The sequence below is a fragment of the Anser anser genome, assembly GCF_964211835.1.
Source record: "Anser anser genome assembly, chromosome: 7".
Taxonomy (NCBI): domain Eukaryota; kingdom Metazoa; phylum Chordata; class Aves; order Anseriformes; family Anatidae; genus Anser; species Anser anser.
In genome coordinates, this window is record NC_139727.1 from 10,770,140 (window position 1) to 10,792,889 (window position 22,750).

At 37.1% G+C, this 22,750-nt stretch overlaps 1 protein-coding gene across 9 annotated transcripts in view; it reads right to left on the reverse strand.

Annotated features, from left to right (window-relative positions):
* Window positions 1–22,625, reverse strand: part of SHLD2 (shieldin complex subunit 2) — a 45,122-nt gene extending 22,497 nt beyond the window's left edge. For 3 of the 9 annotated variants that reach the window (XR_014587136.1, XR_014587137.1, XM_083845315.1), the window contains exons 1-4: window positions 22,383–22,623; window positions 20,853–20,923; window positions 4,548–4,605; window positions 999–3,539 (exon numbers count right to left, since the gene is read on the reverse strand). Coding sequence is in view for 7 of the 9 variants with exons in the window: in XM_083845315.1 (XP_083701441.1) it covers window positions 999–2,520 (1,522 nt within the window). In the remaining 2 variants the exon portion in view is untranslated. The other 6 variants (XM_083845316.1, XM_083845319.1, XM_083845318.1 and 3 more) reach the window with 6 other exon arrangements.
* Between the last annotated feature and the right edge of the window lie 125 nt (window positions 22,626–22,750).

The window sequence follows — 22,750 nt, forward strand, 5'->3', positions numbered from 1 at the left end:
GGCAATTTATTATGTCACATTTCAGATAAGTAAAGTACCAGGCTTACCTAGAAACACTTTTGATGTCTTTTGGGATAAGAAAGTCTAAGCAGCAAAGAAAGCCCAGCTATCCTAAATCATTTTAAAACAACTACCACTGCAAGGTAAGCCCTTTAAGAACTCTTAACAAAGAAACATATGCGTCTTAAAAATAAACCATGGAAGTATTCAAACAAGGTGGGTTTTTTTTTTTTTCAAATTGCAAAAACTAAATGGCCAGATGACTATCAAGTTCTAGTCAACTCCAGCTCTAGTATAATAAAGTTCTTGATAGAACTGCATTCTCTTACATGACACGTATTCTATTAATCATGGATTTTTTTTCTCCTCTTAGGTATTAACAAATACAAAGGATTTGTTGTGAAGAATCTTTATTACCAGCTGACTTGATAAGAAAAAGGAACTGAAGACAATATATTTATGCAGTCTATATCAGTAAGTAATTCACAACATAATCCAGTTTAAGATGCTAGTGCTAAGGTACAAATCCTTCACATAAGGAAAAGAGTATTTCACATCCTGAGACCATACGACCATCACAATTTTCTGGTCTGTATGCTAGTCCAACAGAGAATTACAGAAGTCAATACGTACTAGTAATCTGGTTTGTAGCAGCACTTACACATTTTCAGAAACAGCTGTTTTAAAACACTGATAAGTTACAGGATATACCTGACTACCTACAGCACAGCACCAGTGTCTATGCACTGCTGTGCCTCAGATCAGAGACTACATAAAAGACTGACAGTTGCTATGGGATATTCAATGTTCCAATGGCAGTATGACTACAGGAATTCAAACCAATACTAAGCAATATGAGTGATATAAGTGCTGTAATAAAGATACTGACAGACGCTTAGACAGTTCGAAATTAATAATTATACATCGGTCTAGTTCTAACAGGCATTTTAAAGATCCAGATAAAAAAAAAAAAAACAAAAAACTAAAAGAATCCTCACCTGTAAGTAATACAATATCCCCAGGAAACACAGTGAGTGACCAAAATGCAGCACCACGCCATAGCACCACCTTCCTCTCAGTCTCTGACTGGTCAGTAACTACAATTGTTGCTACTGGCACTTTACACGAAGATTTTGGTCTAGCCTTAATCTGTATTTCTTTGATAAGACATGGATGTACTATTGTGACCAACACATTGTACTTTTGATTTTTGCAGCAGCAGTTCTTAAGTGGTGACAGTAGTTCCCTTTGAGACTGCTTGAACTCTGTCCTTTCTTGATCCACTCTCATTCCAGGACCAGCTGGAGGAGAATTCAATTTTGCTCTCTTGCATTTCAGCTGCCTTTTAAATGTTGATGGGAAAATATGAAAAAAATCTTCAGACTTGTGGGCTCTTTTAGAAGAGCTCTTATGAGAACTTTCTCCCTGAGAGCACAGTATTCCTGAGCTCAAAGGTTCAATACGGATTTCATTTTCAAATTGCACAGCAGAAACATGAGATTCGTGAGACTTCCTTGTATTTTCATGAGCACTCACTTCTCTTGCAGCTTCAAAGCAAATGTTTTTCTCATCACACTGCGAACTGAAAAGTTCGAGAGAACTTGTATACTCCTGCCCACAGTCATTTTCAGCCACGCTAAGACATGTTCCAGCATCAGATTCAAATTTAAAGTGATCACATGGTCTTCCTTCACATTTATTCCCTGTTTCTGTTTCTAATAGCTGTACAGTTCTCTGCATCTCATTCTTGTTCTTAAAGTGATTCTGTGCAAAAACAGCCACCTGACTTGAAGTCATTATACTACGAAATTCAGTATCAGTTGACACTGCAAGGTCTACACAACCACTTGGTTTTCCTCTTGGTTTTGACTCTTGATTTTTGGGGAAAAACATATCCAGATATTGACTTAGATGTTCATGGTGATCATTTTTATCATCTGATTGAACACCTTGTTCCACAGACCTTAGGTGTATGCTAATCTCCTTTGTACTAGCCACCAAATCAGAAATGTCAGAACCCTTTTCTAAATGACTGGCTTTTACTTCAGTGATGTTTGAACAGTCACATGACTGCTTACATTGTCTATTGGATTTCACAAGTTTTTGAGGAAGGTGTTGATCTGCAGCCGGATTTATGTTTGCAGGTTCCTGTCCATCTCTGGATATTTGACAATCAGAATTAATTAAACTTCTGGTCTTTTGGGGTGTACTGGCACAAGTTCCCATGATAGGTACAAAAGATGACAAATACTCTTTTGCTGCTGTTAATCGCCCCTGTTCAGGCTGCTGAGAGCAGTCATCATTTGCAGAAACTGCTGTGACTGGGGAGCTTCCTGCCTGAAACATTAAACAGTCTGTCCCTTTGACTTTTTCAGAAAAAAGACTGTGTATATCAAATGAACAGTGGAGTTCTCTCCATTTTTCAACAGCAGGTGCCAAACTACTTTCTTCAGACATGTCCGTTTGGCTTGGAATAGTGGGCGCTCCAACAAAAATATGAATTTGAGATCTTTTCGACATTTTTGATTGTTGGCTAAGTTTGACTTTGAACAGTGTGGTTTATGCAGTAACTACAACACTAAACACTAGCACAATAAAAACGATTTCAGCTTTTCCTTAATTTTGAAATACCTAAATTTCAAAGGAATACTTCATAATTTTACTAGTAAAAATACTAGTTAATGCTTATAAAATTAAATGCATGATAAAAAAAAGTTATTTACTGGGTTAAGCTTATTTAACATACTAAATTATCTACAGTAGGGGTTAATTTATGATTCTTATACTTGGAAATATGTAGCAGATGCAGACCTGTAGTGAAGTTCAGTATGTACTGAAAAGACCCTCACAAAGTTTCCAGGAACCTAACTTTTATTACTCACTCTTCTATCACCTGAGCAGACTTAAGTTCATTTATTATCACTAATTAACATCATGTGAATTTACATTTTAATTGATGTGAAATAAGTGTCTCAAACTTTTACAGCAGTTAGGACAATTTCATCCCCTGGAAAAAATAACAATTTTAACTAAATTAAATATACTAGAGTCTCTTAAATTTCAGAAAAATTCAGTAGAATTTCATAATTTACATAGCTATAAATTAACATTGCTGTTTTAGCACAAAAGTACTGTATTTGGTAAGTGAATATTTTAAAGGGCATATTTCAGGATATTACCAATAAATTTTTAAGTATTTAATAAGCATTAAGTGGTCACAGTGATGCTTGAGCAGACAATTTAGAAGTTGCTTTAATCCACATATTTATCATACTGTTGAAGTTCAAAACACTTCTAAGCTTATTAAAAAGTTATCTACCTTACACACCACAAAACAGAAACCTTAGATTTTTAAGTTATCTGCTATATTGTCATTTTAAAATACTCAGCTACAGCTACAAGCATTTTATGCATTAAAATGCAGACACCTAACTACACGTTTATAAGTTTTGGCAGTGTTGTTAATAAATTACTGCAGTAGGGAATTCTGCAGAGGTAGAAAACAGAACACCAGCAGAGAAATTCAGGAACTAATCCATCTGCAAGCAGAAGAAAGAACATTAAAAGATACAACAAATCAAAAATTTTTGCATTTTTCATTTAACACTTATTAAATTAACAGACATTTTGTTCACAATCCACTAGGGGTCAATAAATCTGCACATTCACAAAGCTCATAGTAACAGAAAAAACTACAAACATCCTGGAACACTAAACTCAGGTATATTATAGATGCAACTAGAAAACCAGTGTACAACTGCTGAAATTAAGTATGTCAACGTAATACAAAGAAGCCACAAAACAGAGGAACTAGTGTTGCAGTTTTCCATAACGAGTAACACTTACATTGGCATACAGTATCCAAATTTCTCCAGTTATACATTTAAATTTATGCTCATAAAACAGCTTTTAAAGGACAATTATATTTTTGAAAGCCTTATATTACATAATTATAGAATAATAATACACAACTCAGCAAAAAAAGACAGAATGAACAGTTCAGCACAATAACGTATCAGGTAAGAAAGGAAAAACAGTGACAGTAAGGTTGAATCCTTAAAGAAGTTAAGTGATGTTAATTTTTGCAGGTAAGAGGCAAAAGTCTCCCCAATACATGAGTTAAAACAATTTCAGGAACAGATCCACTACAACAAACAGAATTTGTTATCCTTACTTTATGTGAACTTTAGAGCTGCAACCCAACTGGTAAGATTAAATTATTTCTTTCATTTCAAAATGTGTTGTCTAATAGCAGCTTTTTTTTTTTTTTAGTTCAGTTGCCTTGGTTACATATGGATAACCTTAGATACCCTATAATGGAACAATGTCTACTAATAAGGAGGCTCAAGTGAATAAAAGGTTCAAATGAAATAGGAAACAGTTTTATTCTCCATGTGTAATACAAAAGTGCTTAAAATCTGACACAGATCTATGCTATTCCTAAAGAACTTAAGAGATCGGTGAAATAATGCCAAATTGGGCTTTGTCCAATGAGGAACAGTTCTTTCATTTCAACAGCCTAGCTGCTACGAGGACTGAATACTGACCTGCCACAGGTGTAAGATTCAATCTTGTCCCAGTCTGTCTGTTACATGTCTTTTTAACCTGGAAGAGATTTCAGAGGCTTATCTAAATTCTGCAAAAACTCTCAAGCATTTGTATATCAAATCTCAGAAATATTAATTATAATGTGTTTATTAATTTAATTATAAGTTTATTAAGTTAATAATTCATTATAATGTGATCAGGTCAAAATAATTTGCATACCTATTTTCTTTACCCTCAGATTAAGCCTGTAAGAAACAGAGCTCTAAGTTTTCTTATGAGGAAAAACAGATTCAACTGCACCGTCAGTGAATCCACTGAGTGTTTGATGAGTTATGAGGACAATGGAAGGGCACTTTGGATGCTGAGTAAGTGAGAATTAGAATAATATGGTTAGAGGCTATAAGCTATTGCTTATACCAATAGATACCATAGCATACATAGCATAAAGTACTCAACATTAAGAACTGTCATGTCTTAGACTGCTTCTTGTGAATGTAATTCCGGGCTTCTTGTATTGTACTAAAGCAAGTTCTTGCACCTTATAGCTAAGAAGAAAACAGTACTAAAGGAAGGCTTTTATGTAACTACATATTTCATGGGCTAAGCATGTCTTTTCAATACTGAAAGTTAGTCAGTAGGAAAATAAGTTTAAGATCCTAGAAATGTAGTTGTACTTGACCCTACTTCCAGCAGAGGTATCCCGTACTATATTTCAAATGCATTCTTCCTATAAATCATGTTGAATAATAAATTACTCTGTTTAACCCTTCAAGGAAAAAATTACTGAAGAGCAGTATTTGTTTTTATATTTGTAATTCTGTAAAATCCCTATGACTAAAACCATGGGAACTAGCTTCATTTTTTGATTATCAAGCAAAAAAAAATTTTTTTAAAAGACAAATTTTGTCAACCTACAAAAGCAATAAAATACAAACCTAAATGCATCTCAATAGCCCCACTTCCACCATCTCCACACACACACACCCCGTATATGGAAAACAAACTCTTTACTCTTTATGCAGTCTCAATTAGACAAAGCTAGTATCTTCTTGCCATACTTGTGGTCTTAATAAAAATCTATGTTTATCCTTGAGATTCAACTAGATACATTCTTCTTACTAAAAATAATATTCTTGTGGCTAAACCTCTCATCCCCTTTAACCATCTCTTTGGGGTACTTTTTTTTTTTCGGTCCTCTTTAATGATGTTATATGTAATTTCAGAAAGTTTTCCTTAACTTTCCAATTCCAAAAATTCTCTAAACTTAGGTGTTTTTTCCTGATTCATACCTTTAAACAGTATAAGGATACTACATCAAAGCAATCGAATCTTTCTATTACTTGATGACTTTTTGAAACTGAAGCATTTATATTTCCAAAGCCTTCAATTTCGATTCTTAAGATCTTAGGAATGATTAGTATCTACTTCCTGACTCACCTAATAGGTCCACTAGCAAGGGACCTGCTTTGGCAATTTGAGTGGTTTGTTATATTAAAAACACCAGCTGCAGTATCAGTAATCATCCGTACTTATAATCATTTACATCTGTAAATTAAAAAAATGCTTTTAAGTTTGTATAAGTTTTCCATATGTAAAATTGCTTAAACAATCATTTTTATGCTATCTTTAGAACAGAGTTAGTACTTATTTAATTAGTTATTAAACTTGTCTTGCTTTAATTCTTCTTCCAGACTATTACAAGTCTTCTAAAATAAAGAAAACTATCAGTCTAACCATATTACCAGCATATCACTGCCACAAAATGATTTATTTTTATCACTTATTTAAAGGATCCGTGGGTGGACAGGGGGTTAACTGCTAAGATAACAGGAGCTAAAGCTCATAAAGATATAACCAAAACCTGAACGCACATATCCATTATGCCTGTTAATTATTACACCATTTCTTAATTTGTGAAAAGGTGCTCTATTCATAGAGCCAATGGAAGCCTAGCTTTTTATCTCTGAAATGGTCAGAGTCTGATTGACGGGTCAATGATCTTTTAAAAACACTAACTACATCAGCAACTTTTACATTTGCAAGACACTGCAACTAAGGAGTAATACACCTATGACAAGAAATACATTATGGCACATATGTCCTCCAACCTACACAGTAGTATGGGAATTTTTAAATTAACAGTATTTAATAAGTACAACTGTCACTAGCAGTTTATTCATCTCTAGTCATTTGCTATGCATAAGACATACTTTTCAAAGTAGCTTGAAAATTTTTCGTCCAATAGTGAAATACCCCAGAAACCTTTTGTGAAGCTAAATTAATGCCCTTAAATTACCTTAAAAGATAACTCCTATTCCTTATTTCACTTCTCATTAATGGTATCAACTCACCATGACAATCACTTAAGCATTCAGCCAAGGTAATTTAAAAGTGTGTGTGTGTGTGTGTGTGTGACAGCTTCAGCTGCCTATCAGTCTTAACAATAGCCAAATGCCTAAACCCGTTTTCAAAAACTATATCCAAATACGATTTTAATCAAGGTTTCACTGCCCTACATATGGAAAGTAAACTGCAGGAGTTCCACCTCTCAGTAGCAATTTCTTCATATGTCTATTACACGATATGGCCTTATACATTAAACATACACAAATACAGACAGTAATGTATCAGAAGATATAGGGTTAAAGAAATATAATGCAAACATGTAGCTTCTTTTCCTCTCTGAAATTCTTACCACCTACAAACCCCAAAGCTTTGAGGTAAAACTAAAAAGTGTGTGCATTTAACTTGTAGCTTTGATTTGATATTGAACTTCTTAACCCTTAAGTAGTTCGTAACACGATTCCTGTAATATGCAAAAGAAACACTGGCCATCACCTGCTCAAATGCTAGCCCTTTAGATAACAAATACCTATAAGTAGGATATTCTTTAACTTCTGAATCTTAAATTTTACTGTAAGCTTTTTACCTCCCTCTTATTTGCACGGTTAATTCTATACTGCTATCTGCAGTATGAAGACAGTTTCACTGACCTTAGAACAGAAAAACTGAGTTCTTAACAGACACCTTCAGGGTATCAACCTCTAATTAAATTCCAACTATAGTATCTTTTTTGAATAAAGTTATCCCCTATGATGCTTGAATAGAAAATCCCTTAAGATATTTGTCAAAGGAAAAAATGAAATAAACCACTACATACAGGATTATTATACCACTGGAAAATCTTCTGACACCTTTACCATGCTGCTCAAGTTTTCCCTCAGTACTGAAGTTTTACTTTGTTCAGTAGCAGTACCTGGTTTAAAAAAAAAGTAAAACTGAACCAACTGCAAGCAACGTAGTGACAGTTTCATACACTTTTCGAATCTGAAACAACTCTGGGATTAAGAGATGAACATATTACACATTTGACTGCAACTTGGGCAAGAAAAGAGAAAAATGACCTCAGCAATACCAACAACCCTTGCTGGTGCTACATGTGAATCAGCATCAGCAACAGCACCTACCCACCCAATCAATAAGGTGCTTGGTCCCAGTATACAGATGTGCATGTGTTAAGAACAGCCCTATGGAAAATAGACTGTCAGAAGAAATTAAGCGAAGCAATTCATAACAGGAGCTGTCTAATACTCTATATCTGAGTAAGGGATGTACCATATGGACCTAAGATTGTATTTCTTCTAGTGCACTGGCAACACAAGGAGACTTGAATGGATTGTTTTAGACTAAGCCAGTGGACCTACCAAGAAATCAAGAGAACACGCATGCGGGAGAATGGGAGTACATATACATAGGGTTAACTGGGAAAATGAATAGGACAGGCCATAACAGATCCCATTTTTGTCATCCCTTACTTCAACATTATCATCTCCTTCCTATCACCACATACTGTTTAAGTCTTAATACAGAACTACAGTATTGACCTGAAAGCCTATCTATAACTGAGCTTGTTAATTTCACTCCAAGATGGTTGTTTAGCTCACATTCTCCAGAATACTGTGCACAGGGCAGCCATCCTTGGGTAGATACTGTTGTATAGCCATAACTGTGCTAGTCAATGTCTGAATTTATGAAAATCACCAGCCTTCACTTGCTAGTAGGAATACTGTTGCTGTAATAATTAGGATAAAGTTACCACTAAATGTGATTTGAATAGATTATTTCTTTCAGTATACATTTCTTTTAATACTTATTTATATTAAATAGCAGAAATTTTTATCTATTAGTATTGAATTTGTCACTTACTATTACCTGAGGACTACTGTATCACTTGGTCTCAAGACATGCACAACTGGTTTACAAACAAATGTAAGGTGTGCATGTATTGCCATAAAAGATTTAAACTTTTTTCTCATCCATGGAGTTTTCAGCAAACTTTTTTTTAATATGAAACACCTATGGTTTCGGCATTTAATGAAAAACCTTCCTAAGCACTCCTGCAAGCTTAAGCAGTGAGATCAATAATTTAAGCCTAAAAGTAGACAATGTTTTAAGCAGTTCTATAGGTTGACACTTTTCAAAAGAAGAGTGTAATCAAAATACAGAATAAAAGGCCAGAAACACGCTGTTGTTCTTCATAGCTATTACTGAACTATTATAATAACTAAGACAAGAAATCAAATGGCATTGCTAGGTTTAATGTATGCCTAAATGCCTGCAGGATCAAGGCCTACAGTTTCTAAAGTTATGCTGCAAGGAGGAGTATTTTCTTTGATCTGAAATAGAGACATTTCCTCTGTTTGGATTGTATGTAGCTATCTACTTACGAGTTGCATCAGACATCACTTTAAAAGGATTATTTTTTGAAACTAAATGATGCGAAAATCTGAACGCTCAGACAATTCATTTTCAGTTCAGTCACTGAGATAATCTTCCTTGCAGTTAAAAAAAATGAGTAAAGGTAGTAGGGTTTTTTTAATTAACTCAGTAATTCATTCCTCACTCCTTTTGTGCCTTGCAAGATCTTTTAAATAATAAACATTGTTTATTGATCTTTCTTTTGCAATACTTCAAAAACACAAATAGAGATGAACACAGTGGCTGTTACAAACAAAAGAAGTTAAAAGCTCTTCAGAACAGTGACCTTTTGAGTAGGAAGGCGAGATAAAGGTAAAAGGTTAAAGATACACAGAAGTTATGTGCACGCTTTGTTGAAGAACATGCATTCTCTACACCCTTCACTTCGAGAACTATTTTAGACAACTGAACTGCTATACCATCTGTCAAAAATATATTCTTTCAGGTATTTCAGTATACTCCAAAACCTCACAATACTAAAAAGACATAATTATGGCTTGTTTTCACAAAAAAAGCCAAGTCTGCAGAAAATTATCCAAAGGTATCACTACCAATGAAAACCTATTTTCGGACTTTAATCTTTTGATAAACTGAGGTTGATAAAGAAGTACAGGGAGAACCTAAGACAAAAATGAGGCAGCTAGTCATAGTCAAAGAAACGTGACCATAACAGACCTATTTACATCAGATTAACTGCCTGTAGATTTGATTTATTAGGATTAAGATAAAAATCAAAGACTTTTCCAAGAAGAAAATAAAAACTGATGCATGCCTCATACCTTGTTTTTCTGAAACAGCTTTTTGAGCAGTAGAACAGAGTTGGTTTCCAAACTGAGCAACAATTCACTGGCCTTTGATTTAATGATTTTCTGTAAAATCTACTTCTAGACTAGTAAATGCCTGTCAAGTTGACTTAGTATTCATATCAGAACATCACTAATGTTGTGTAACAGGCGTAATATTAATCAAGTACATCTTGCACAAAGAGTTATTTCTCCAAAAATCCAAGATCCTTATTTAGGATCAAAACACATAAGCTGATATTTCACATTTTATGAAAGTTACTAGAATCCATCTTCTGCAAGAATTTTCAGTTACTTGGATTAGCCGGCTATTGCACACAGTTAGCCATAATGAAAGGCTGCTCTCACAACTGCAGTTGCCTTAGTGGTTTGGGAAATACAATATGGATAAGTAAATTCTGTGGCAGACAAAAATCATTTAGAATACCAAGGGGCCATTATTTTCTTACTTATACCAAAAAAGTGACTCAAAGATGAAATTTATAAACATGTGGATGCTGACTGCATATTCCTATACAAAAAATGGGAGATCACCGGTGTTTGGAACAACAGTGGTAGGTAAGACTGCTGTGCTTGTGCCTTTGTATTGTGGGAGACAGGGTGTTGAAAAGGTATCATTCACAAAATGAACATAATTTTATGCAAATCAGTTGTAGGTGTTACTTATCTACATTTCATTCTCCACAAGTGGATGTTAGCCCTAGAGTTAAAGAGTCACACTTCCGCTTGCATTTTGAAGTCTAGTGAGGTATTTTTCATGTCAGCATTATTAAGCAACTCAAGTTACATGCTTGTTAACTGAAAAAGCCAGCCAGCCACCCAAAGGAGTCATACCAGAGATATGCAAGTCACCCCTTGATCCCACATGCTTGAAGGCTGTGCAAAACTAGAAGCTACCCGAACACTTTCATAAGCCAGATAGCACAGAACCCCCAAGAACTCTTTACACCAACAGCTCAAAAGTTCATTCTCCCCCTCACTGTTTACGTAGAATTCCTCCAGAGTAACAAATATTTAGTCTTCCTATAAACAGAAACCAGTGTTTTCTGGTATGACTGAGCCTACGGCACCAGATCTCTTCCATTTCCCCCCCACCCTGAGATATGTTCTGCACGTTCCAACTATTTCTTCATTACACAACTACATCCTTCATGTGGTGTCAGTTTGTTTTTGTGAGGTGCAACCTAAGTGGTGATAGGATATATTACACAGGTCATCTCTACTGATACTTTTATAGCTCAGGAAGAAGTTATCTCCATACAATTTTTCTATAAAACTAAAACCTCCAAAAGGTAGCGCTTTTGATGTAAGTATTGTATTTTAAACAAAAATGACTTTTTTTTTTTAAACTCCATGATGGCAATACTGGAGACTTGAATACAAGTCAGTTTCTCTTCTTGAAAATGCAGAGAAATTACCAGGTTGTTTGGGGATCTTAGCAACTGAAAAATATATGCTTTTCTGTCTACAAGTTAGAGAGTACGATTTTTCTGAGATAAAGCTCCTTCTAGTAATTATAACCTTCAGACTTGGGCCAAGCTGGTTCTGTACAATAGTGAATGGCACTAGAAAGATCACAGATGGTTCACTGCACATGCCTGCTTCTTATTGTGGCTACAGAAGCAGCATACCCACCCCTTTCTTTATAGGACTGTATGAACATCAGCCAAGCAAACACTTTCACAGACATTATGGATAAGAAGTATGGTTGTTAATTTACTAGAGCACTGCAGGGAAAAAAAAAATCAAGATAAAATTTCAGTGTTTTAAATTAGTGAAAACTGAAGCAATACATCTGAACTCAAAGTTTTAAGAGTTCCTTAGCATTTGCCTAGCAAGAAATTAAGATATGCTACATAAAGGAAATTACCATTAGCTTTTTTAATAGATAAGCCTTTACATTTCAATGGTTTAGATAGATGTTAGTTTAGCAAGTGAGTTAAGCTTTAACAGAGCACAGGTGACACTGAGTAACTATCAACACAGATGACTGAACCAAAGGTGCCTTTTAGATGTAAATTTCCCCATTTCAAAGACAGGTAACCTCTCACCGCCCCCTCCACCTCACTGACTTCAAGGCAGACATACACTTGGATTATTTTGAATAAATGGTCTAATTGATGAGACTTGAAATCTGCAGATTGCAAAGGCCAATTGTGTCCTAGGCTGCATCAACAGAGGCATGGCCAGCAGGTCAAGGGAGGCAACTGTCCCCCTTGGTTCTGCTCTTATGAGACTCCACTTGGAGTGCTGCATCCAAGTCTGGGGCCCCCAGCAGTAGAATGACATGGAACTGATTGAGTTGATCCTGAGGAGGGCCATAAAGATTAGATGGCTGGAACACCTCTCCTATGAACAAAGGCTGAGAGCTGGGGATGTTCAGCCTGTAGAAGAGAAGGATCCAGGTAGACCTCACCATAGGCTTTCGGTACTTAGAGAAGCTTATCAGAAGATGGAGAGCAACTTCTTACACAGACAGATAGTCACAGGACAAGGGATAATGGTTTTAAACTAAAAGAGGGGAGATTTACATTAGGTGCTAGGAGGAAATTCTTCACTCTGAGCACGGTGAGGCAGTGGAACAGGTTACCCAGAGAAGCTATGGATGCCCCATCCCTGAAGATGTTCAAGGTCAGGTTGGATGAGGGTTTGAGCACCTTGGTCTGGTGGGGAGTCCCTGCCCATGGCAGGGGTGAGGGGGAGCTAGGTAAGCTCTCCTGAATCAACAAGTACTCCTGAAGTGACATTGTTTAGTAGGCAACTTGAAGATTTTCGCTTGGCAAGTAAAAATAGAGATTGTCCTTAAGTAGTATCCTTCACTGCTAAGTAATGCAAAGCCATTTCTACTGCTGTATAAAACAGTTGTATTATACCAGGTTTATCTTATTTTTATTCCCTCGTCACAACTCAGCTATTTAAGACTATAAATGTTAAAATGAAAGACCATAAAGAAAGGTCTTGATTCACATTTATCTTTCAAAAAACAATCTTGTTCCAAGACAACATTAGTATTTATCAAAGGGGTGGGGAGATCTTATGTGAGACTTAGAAGGAATTGTAAATTACCTACTCGACAATGAATCTTATATGAAGCAAAACACAATTTAGCAGGGACTGAACTGCTCCCATTTAAAAGTTACCTACATTTTTTCCATATTACATTTTATTTTAGTTCTAGTTCCAGGCTCCGTGACAGAAATTTGCCACCATGCTTTGTACTAGTAACAGTGCTTCCTGTAATTCAAAGACTGGTCAAATACCTTTACCTTTAGAAGAAACTACTGATTTCTCAGGCCAAGAACTAAATTTCAAGAGCAGCACTACTGGTGGAAGGCTTGTCATTGATCTGTAAGATTAGAAGAGCCTTACAAGCATGGATGAAAAACATTCCTCTTTAGTGATGATCCTACTGTAGGAATCAAACTGCCTCACAGCTGACAAGTCAAAGCTCTGTCCACTGAGGTCCCATTGCTGTTCACTGACAGACCAGGGAATAGCTGAACTGCGACGTTTGTCCTCCAACAAATCAATTTAGAATTGGCAGTGCATGCAGTTATGATCTGTCACTTTGACAACCACAAAGTGACCAAGTCACTTTGGTCCCTCTCACCTCCAGAATTTATATTCTCTTATGATCTATCTTGGACGGAAAAACAAAATGGAAAAGCGAGTGCAGATGTAGCCCAGGAAATTATGTTAGATTAAGTTGATCTGACATGTCTTCTCAGCATACTAAAGGCAGTCCTGTCTACACTAGCACATTCCCAAACAACTCATGCCAATTCCAACATCTATTTCATTTAAGTAATTTAACCTCACTGAGTATATTAGAAAGCTTTATAACCAAATACAGTCACAGATCAAGTTATATTACCTTCTCTTCACTTGTCATCCTCAGACTTCCTTTAAGAGTCTGATTTCATACATGTTAAATACATGGAAAGAACTGAAAATCTACTGGAAAAACCTACTTAACTGATATTTGATAATCATTCCTTTCATCCGAACTAATGCATTGAAATACCTTACAGAGGCAGCTACAGCAAGTATTTGTTATTCCCACAGGGAGAGCTTCTGCTTGTTTCCTTAATTTCCGTAGATTCTCTTAATCCAAGAAAACCTGGTAAATTCTACAATAATTTTTCCTTAATTTTCTTTAATACTCTACAAAAAAAAGTGAACCGTAGTTCCATTAGAGCTCATGGATTCTGTTCCTAGGAAGAAAAATAGCTCAGTAAAATTATTATGCTCTGATATAAAGGATAAACATTCAAGACAATAAATTTTAGTTATCACTTTAGACGATCTTAAGACTTCTCTCTTGAGAAAACCTTACTTTGGAGAGGAAAAACTGTATTAGCTGGTTAGAAAACGCAAATTCTGAGTTCCTCATTTCTCAGAGAATAAATACTGTATACGCTCATAATTTGTCCTACATTTCATTACCAATTTGAAGATCGCAAAACCAGATCAAGTTCTAAATGATACTTAATGTATTTGTCCTCCCCATGTCTTTAAGTACGGAAGAAATTATCACCCCTTTCTTACGGAAACCAAGGCCAAGAAAGATTAAGTGACTTACTTCAGCTCACAGAGTCAGCTGAAGCTAGCAGAGAACTCACTTTGTGCAAGCATTTAATGCTTATCCTTCAAACATTGCACAACCATAGCCCAATGTGTAGTTCTTTGACTTTTTAGGTAACTATCACAGAACTATTCTTTTCAATTCAACTTTTCAGCTTACCTGTTGACATTTTAACATTTACCACCTTTGGTTAGCCCATTTCTATATCTAATTTCCTCTCTACCTGTAGTGTAAGACATTGTCCTCAAGCACTTTTATTCCTTATTCCAGGTCTGAGATACTAATTTATACAATCATAAATAGCCAGTTAATTCAAATTTGGTACTAACATGGTGTGCTTGGTGTTTTTTTTATTCAGTTCTTGAACCTCATACTATTTGAAACAGGTTCTCTCTTTATAAACTAAGAGCTTCTTTATGTACTGTGCAGAACCAACCCACACAAAAGTTAAGATTTTCAAAATGCTGCAAATTAGTTTTTGATTTATTTCATGAGGCACTGTGCTATATTCTGATGTGGCTTTAAGATTTGTACGTTCTGGGAGGAAAAAAAGGTGATGAGGGTACAACATTTTGCTAAAAATCTTTTTCTTTTAGTTAACAGGCCCATTAATTTCCTTGACTTAAAATAACCTCCACTGAATTAGCCACATAATAAACAAGAATAAATTAAACCTCGTACTAAGTAACACTAATGGACTTGCACTACAAGTATTGGTTCACTGCTAAGTGATGCATAACGTGTACAGAGGGAAAAGAAACGGTGAAGGAGACTGGCTTTCTCCCTCCTTCCCCTCTATTACCTTCACGAAGCATTTGTCGAATGGAAGAAGCCACTCCATTTCTGCTTATATAGCCTACCATTTTTATACATCCCAGTGTTACATTTAAGCAACTGCCACAATACCAATATATCCTATAAACTTGAGGTGAACATACTTGTGTTGAAGAAAGTTGATTTCTCTAATGGTAACTGCGAACAATGTAAAAGCATATATTTAGACAGCCAGTTAGATTTCCTTTACTGAAGACAAACACCAGTTTATCTAAAAAACCGATAAGGCAAAACAAAAGAAATCAAGATAAGTGCTTTCACAAATTCCATGACCATTTTAAACTGACAGTCAGATGACAGCAATATAATATTCCTTCCAAAAGCAAAAAATCAGTTACCAGCAATGATGCAGAGGTTCAACCTTACAAGTATTTCAAAATAAGCTTCTCAACCTCCTGACTTTCAGTGAAAAAAATCAGAGGTGATAAAGTAAAACAGATAATAAGTAAGACATTATCTTGCCAACACTGACAAGCTTAGACAAAGAGTAATCAAGAAATATTGAAATGCAACAGAGTCTTCAATTTGGCATTTAAAAGGAAACGCTTATCTAAATCAGATTCTATGGCTGGGCTGAAGGTTTATGGCGGTAATAGCAAAATGTTCTCGCATCAACTGGGAATACTTCTCAGATGCTCTTCATACCTCCAGAGACCACTGGGTTCATCCCACCCTTGCTCCTTACATTGTCCACTGCTCCCACACTGGCACCAAGCTACAATGGCAGCAACAAGTAGTCCAGAAGGTATTCCAGGATAAGGAGGAGAAAACCAAATATAGATTCTGTCTGTGCGTGTTTTGCCACAACTCCATAGACTGATGTCATTTATGTCTGGCACTGCATGGTTATTTATTTAACATTATTGGCATGTTGGCAACTAAACACCATACATAACAGGTCATTTTAAAGAACTCTAATATTTTACAGGAAGGCATGATTCACAAACCAAGTTGTTTAACTAGAAGACGGACTAAAAGGACTGGAAAATGTCTAGCTTGGTTTTTTTTTGGGGGGGGGCGGGGGGGGGGGAATATGGTAGTATTTTCAAGAAGTGTTCATAGATGTTCTTAGGGTAGGACCTTTTCAATTAGAACCATCTCTTCTTCTGACATGATTTCCCATTCTGAGATTCCCTGGTAATGAGTTATGTAACACAGTAACTTTCTGCTTTGGATCTCTAGATACTATGAAGGATGTTTAGGTCTGTGAAAGAAAAGATATCACATGATTTTTAACATTCAGCATAACCAGTGAAAAATTTTTGGAAATCTTTAGTGTTGAAAACTACCAGCCAGCATGTATCTCGACTTTTTTGACGAACGACTGTTTCAACTGTACCAACAAGCTTAACTCCTTCCATCTATGGCTGAGATACCAACATCTTCCAAAGGGCACTAATGCTATCAGCTTTTTTGAATTAAGCATTCAAATATTTTAAGACTTCCATAGCCAATGTCTTACAAAATCAAAGAGGATAAAGTTGATTTTGTTGTAAGAAATACAAAAGCACTACAGTAGACTAGTATCCTCTAGTTCTTAATAGCTTTGTTTATTATTTAAACAACAGACATTTGATTTATGGCAACAAGAACTTCTGATTGCCAGTTCAGTACTAAAGCAAGAAAAAACTGGTTTTCCTGTCTCCGATGCTGGGATTCCAGGATGACAGAATCTCTGCTATAATTTTCAGCCAGACAGCTAAGGCCAACAAAAGAAGCAAAATAGAATTTTCAACTGTAAATGTTGCTCTCTAACAATTCTTTGTTTGCCCTAGCAAACCATACTTTCTACTCTTTATTATGCTGACTGAAATAGACAGCAATTCTAAAAAAGAAGAGTGTAACTTCTGGGAAATAAACTGACTAAAATATCTTCCCTCCTAACTCTATTTAAGGGACCAAAGCAGTAAGCTCACAGTGCATCTCTGAATGTTTTTATGCCTGTACACCTGTCAGCTTTCCCATTGATAGCTTTTTCAAACACGTTTAATAGTTGGGTGAAAACCTCAAATATATTGGCTTTTTCTAACTGTATCATCCCCTCGTTTGTCTTTGAAAGTCAAAGTGAGAAAGCACCAAGCAAAATACAGCTGTTATTCCACAAAGATTCAAAACAACTGCTTTAACAGATTCTCACTAATAAAGGAACTGAGAAAAGTCTTCAAACTGACCCCTAAAAGCCTCTATAGCATAATGAACGGCCATGCTGACTGAAAGGTCACCGAAATCAAATTTGTTACCGACTTCAGTGAGCTTCAGATCAGGTCTGCAGCCTCCAGATAAAGTTATTTTGTCCTACCTATCTGAAAGCCAGAAATGAAATTACCATAAATAACTGTTACTAAAAAAGGCATTTTATATTTCAAGTGTACTATCTGACAACAGCTATTAGTTAACATATTGACAGTAACACAGTACCAAAACATGTCACTGAAAATTTTTGCATATCTATAGACTGTCTAAACAAGAGATGAGGACATTATCTCCTGTGTACTTGAAGAGCTTTTTATATCTGTTCTGTCACAGAGCTGAAGTAAGCAGTTGGCAACCTCAGTCATCATGCACAGCAACAATATAAACAGATGGAGACAGAAGGTCTTTCAAAGCTGACAAACATAAGCACCACCGCTTTTCACAGCAATCAGAAGTGTATTTACTCACGAGGCAGTTATCAGAATCGATTCAATATTTTCTGACTCTGCAGCAGAATTATTAACATTTAAAAAGCTCAGAATGCTGCCCTCTGACACTTGCTCTGAAACACTGGTGGAGGATCCATTCCACTTACTGAGGGTTTTTCAAGTACCTTTCACTCAGATAATTAGGAAAAACCTCTCAAGCTGACATTCTGCAAAAAAAAACTAGTAATTCTATTGCCATAACTGTAAAATAAGTATGGTACCCTGTTTCTAATGTTCAGAACAAGTAAACCTTGCAATTGTTTAAATAATAAATTTAACCATTATTTTGCTGGTGATTGCTTTTGTAGCAATGCTTCAAACACAGAAAACAAGACTAACATTTTAGACTAGCCTTCTCTAAAGAAAGTCCCTGCTAGCCTGAATCTGACAGGTTACTCATTTCCTTGTACAGTTACAAGTTGCATTCCCCACTGTTATAGTGCTACAGACAGGCAAAAAAATATATATATGAGCAAGATGTTAGCATTTTATAGTTTAGTAATCATGAAAACACACTTTTACAAAATAAAAAAAGGGAAAAAATAACTAATGGTGTCTAAGCATCTCACTAGTAACATAATATACTGGAAGCTTTAAAGTCTTACTTCAAAGTCATCAACATACCCCGTTCTCTAACTCTGCTGCATTACAGAACACACATCCCAAATCTCCAGCATGGTCATATCTCATTTCTGCAGCCTGCCTGGAGAACCACTGAAGTCAAGTCTTCACAGCATGGCAAAGGGAGCCAATAAAGAAAACCTGCCAGTCTGTTTCCCAGCGTTGTTATGGCTGGACACAGGTAAAGCTATTTAGAAGAAAAGTTACCTCACAGACCTCAGACAGTTAAGGGACTCAGATGTTTACCAGAATTTTAAGTTCACCTGGCTCCCCGCTAGTCTCTATGCAGGTATGTTTAGGCATTGATACCTTACACTACCAGTGGAAGGCCTTTTCATCAGCTTCAGTCTCTAATTAGTTGTAAAGAATCGACTGAAATAAATGAAGATTTCTAGTCAAGTCCATTCTATAAGAGTGTTTAGATAGACAAGCCAAAATAAATCATCATCTTCTGGGATTTAACTAATTCATATGTTGCCTGTACCAGCAGCTTATAGAGCCAGCCCTCTAGCAATGCTGACTGTAAAACCAGATGACCATGCCATGCTTCTCATTTCACCCCTGTTATATCAAGTACCAACTTTGCATAAAAAAGAAAGAACACAACAAGGAAAGAGGCACTTAGGTTCAGATCTAAATTATAGAGTATTACTAACTGATTTGGAATGAAAGCTAGGACTAGATCATTCTAATCACTCCTTAGATTTACAACAATCACATTAAACTCAAGGCACAAAGCAATGCTGCATAACACAAGTCCAAGAAAAGTGTTTTTGTCATTTCTAGTGAAATTAGGAAGGGACATCTACTCATAGGGAAATCAATGGGGAACATGACTTTGCTTCAACTCATCGAAGGGATTCTTAATTGTACCGCTGGGCTGGAACCTTTGTTTTACAACTCTACACGTTTTTTTTTTTTCCTCAAGTTATTCCAGAAATAACATCTCTTACATGTGTAAATTACCAAAATATGGTTGATAGCTCAAAATGAAGCTTGCTGAAACAACTGTAATTCCATCTGCAGTGTATTTCAAAATCCATTCCTGTTCCCAGAAGAATGTTTCCTCAGTTTACCAAGGAATTTACAAGGGTTACCAAGTTTACAAAGGAATTAGTTCTCTGCCCACTATACTGATCAGCTTTACTCCTGAACATTGCCTAACAGATGCTCCAACTGAAAACGCTGAACTGGAGGCAACCCTGGGGTTAACCCTGAGTTCAAAGGGGCTCAGCCAACCAAGAGCTTCACTTGCAGCTTTTTGGATCTCTCACCTGCTTTGGTGAGCTAATACAGAGACCAGGATGTGAACAGGCGATAGCTATCCTAGCTTCTGAGAGAATTTAGCATCGGGACATCTTAGGCACATTTTAACCAACACTGACAGAGAACACTATGCCGACCCTGACTTTATAGCAATATTTTTCTCCATTTATGACGATGCTGTTAATGATGTTAAACACAGGAAAGATTATCCTGGTCACCTAGATACTGTCAAACAGCTCATACTTCAAGTAAGATTCTTGTATTAAAGCAGACAGTACTGATTTCTGATTAGACCTCATTTTATTCAACAGATCTTTAAGATTTGATACATTACATTTGACTCCACTTGCTCTGAAATTGATAATATTAACCTCAGAACTGGATTCCTTCAGGAAAGAATGATGCAGTGCTTATTATTTATGTATCTAAAAAGTAATCAGTTCACAAATTATATAAAGATGTTTCAAAACCTCAGAGAGAAAGTTACACCAACTTGTTTATCTTCCTCACCTACACTTCACACATTTTCAGTAACAACTTACACCACCAACCTACCACATGCACAGTTAAAAATGACCACATCACAAAGACTATGAGTAATACAGACAGTCCCTAACCACACAGGTACTACTTAAAATATATATATACACACACACGTATATGCTTGCATCTGAAGGGAGGTACATGTATACAACCAATATTCAATACGAAACTAAAAGGCAGTGCAACTTTTGGCTGTAACAACAAATAAGTTACCTTTGAATCCATCCAGGATTTTTTTCTACTGATGCTGCTCAAAAACAGATCTTCTGACAGCACGCCAGGTACTGCAAGAACAAATAAGATACTGTTAATTTTTCATCATTACAGTTGTCATTTTCAAGCCTGCTGGCATTCTTTCCAAAGCATTTTTTGATTTTTTAGATTCCTTTATAGATTACAGATTCCTCTGTTTAAGGAAACTTGGCTTTGACTAGTCACCACTGGCCATATAAGAACCTTGGTATTGTATATATGATTCTTGGTAGCTTGGTTACTCTCACCTCCACGTGGGATGCGAAGCAAAAAATACAGTAGAAAACTACTGGTTTCCATAAAGAGCCTGTGAATTGTACATGCAAGTTCATTCATTCACAAAAACACGCAAAAAATGCCTAGTTATCTTTTCATTTACAAGATTTAAATAATAAGAAGAAATTTAGCATACTGATTTAGTTATTAAGTATTCAGGTAGCTTCAAACTTTTGTTAAAAAAAACTTGTTTAGAAAATAGTACAACTGTGGTACTGCCATTACTCCAAATATAATTGTATGACCAAGTCAATGGAGAGACCCACTTTTGAGGGTCCCATTCCCAGCAAAGCACATTCACAGTTACGCATTGTAAAAATGTCCTGATGCTGCAAGCAGTTGATAATTGAGTAAAGCCCATATAGATTAGAAATGCCACAGCTGAAGGCAGTGTAACAGCTACTGATGTCCACCTTCTCCTTCTGATCCAAGCCAATGCACTTGGGCGAACTGGTTTAGTGATTTTTTTTTCATTCAACCTTTCTGTATGAAGTGGCATTCTAGATAACCCACAGCACAAGCTGCACATCCCTAGCTCCCAGGGACTACTTACCACTTAATTTACCAAGTATTACCACCTTTTTTCCTGCAGTTTCACAAAATGTAAGAGCTTTACAAAAGCTCAGCTTTAGCTAATGAGAACCTGCAGATAATGGAAATCAAATCATAGCTCAAAACTGATACAAGCACCAAGAACACCACAAAGCTGCAAAAAAAAAAAAAAAAACCAGTAGAAGTTATCTAATACCTATCTATGCTAGCAACAAAAAAGATGTGAGACGGTAAGTTTGTCTCTGACACGGTGTGAACGCCCAAATAACAAACTGGGCTAAGAACAAGAAAGGAGCTTGTTCTTGTTTCCCTATCACTTCCTATCAAGCATCTTTGTTCTCCATGCTACAACTAAAACCCACCCTCGCTATGGAGAGGAGGCAACCATTGTCCTTTTAGCAGCCATAAACCTTGTTATGAAGCTCAGGCTTAAGAAACACCCCTTGGAGCTCCAACAGCCTCAAGTGACGAGCTGCATTGCAGAAACCTACGCTTTTGGCTGACAAAAACACGCAAAACGCACGCTGCTCTCCCCCAGCCTGGGCCGGAGAAAGCCCCTCAGGGCTGAGCGCTCCTGTCTGTTGCTGCCCTGCGGCCTCCCTGCGCCCCGCCGGAGCCGTGAGCGCCTGACCCCAAGGCAGACCAATTTCCTCGGGCACCAACCTGGCGAGGGCGCTGCGAGGCAGGGGCGGCACGCCTCCCGCACAGCCCCGCTCCCAGGCTGGGCGCTGCCCTGCGGAGGCCCACCCCGGCCTCCCCTCGCCTCACAGCACTACGGGCCGTTAACGGCCGCCTAACGGTCGGGGCGCGAGCGGCCGGCCCGGCGAGGGAAGTGGCAGCGGCAGAGGCACGGGAAGCCCCGCCCCTTCCCGCCGCCGCCCTATCAGCGCCCGAGGGGCGGGGCCTGCCGCGGGGCCGCGCCCCTCCCGCCCCGCGCATGCCCGCCGCACCCCCCCCGCCCCCCCGCCCCTCCCTCCGCGAGGCTCCCGCGCGCCGCGCCCCCCTCAGCCCCTCCGCCAATCCCGCCGGGG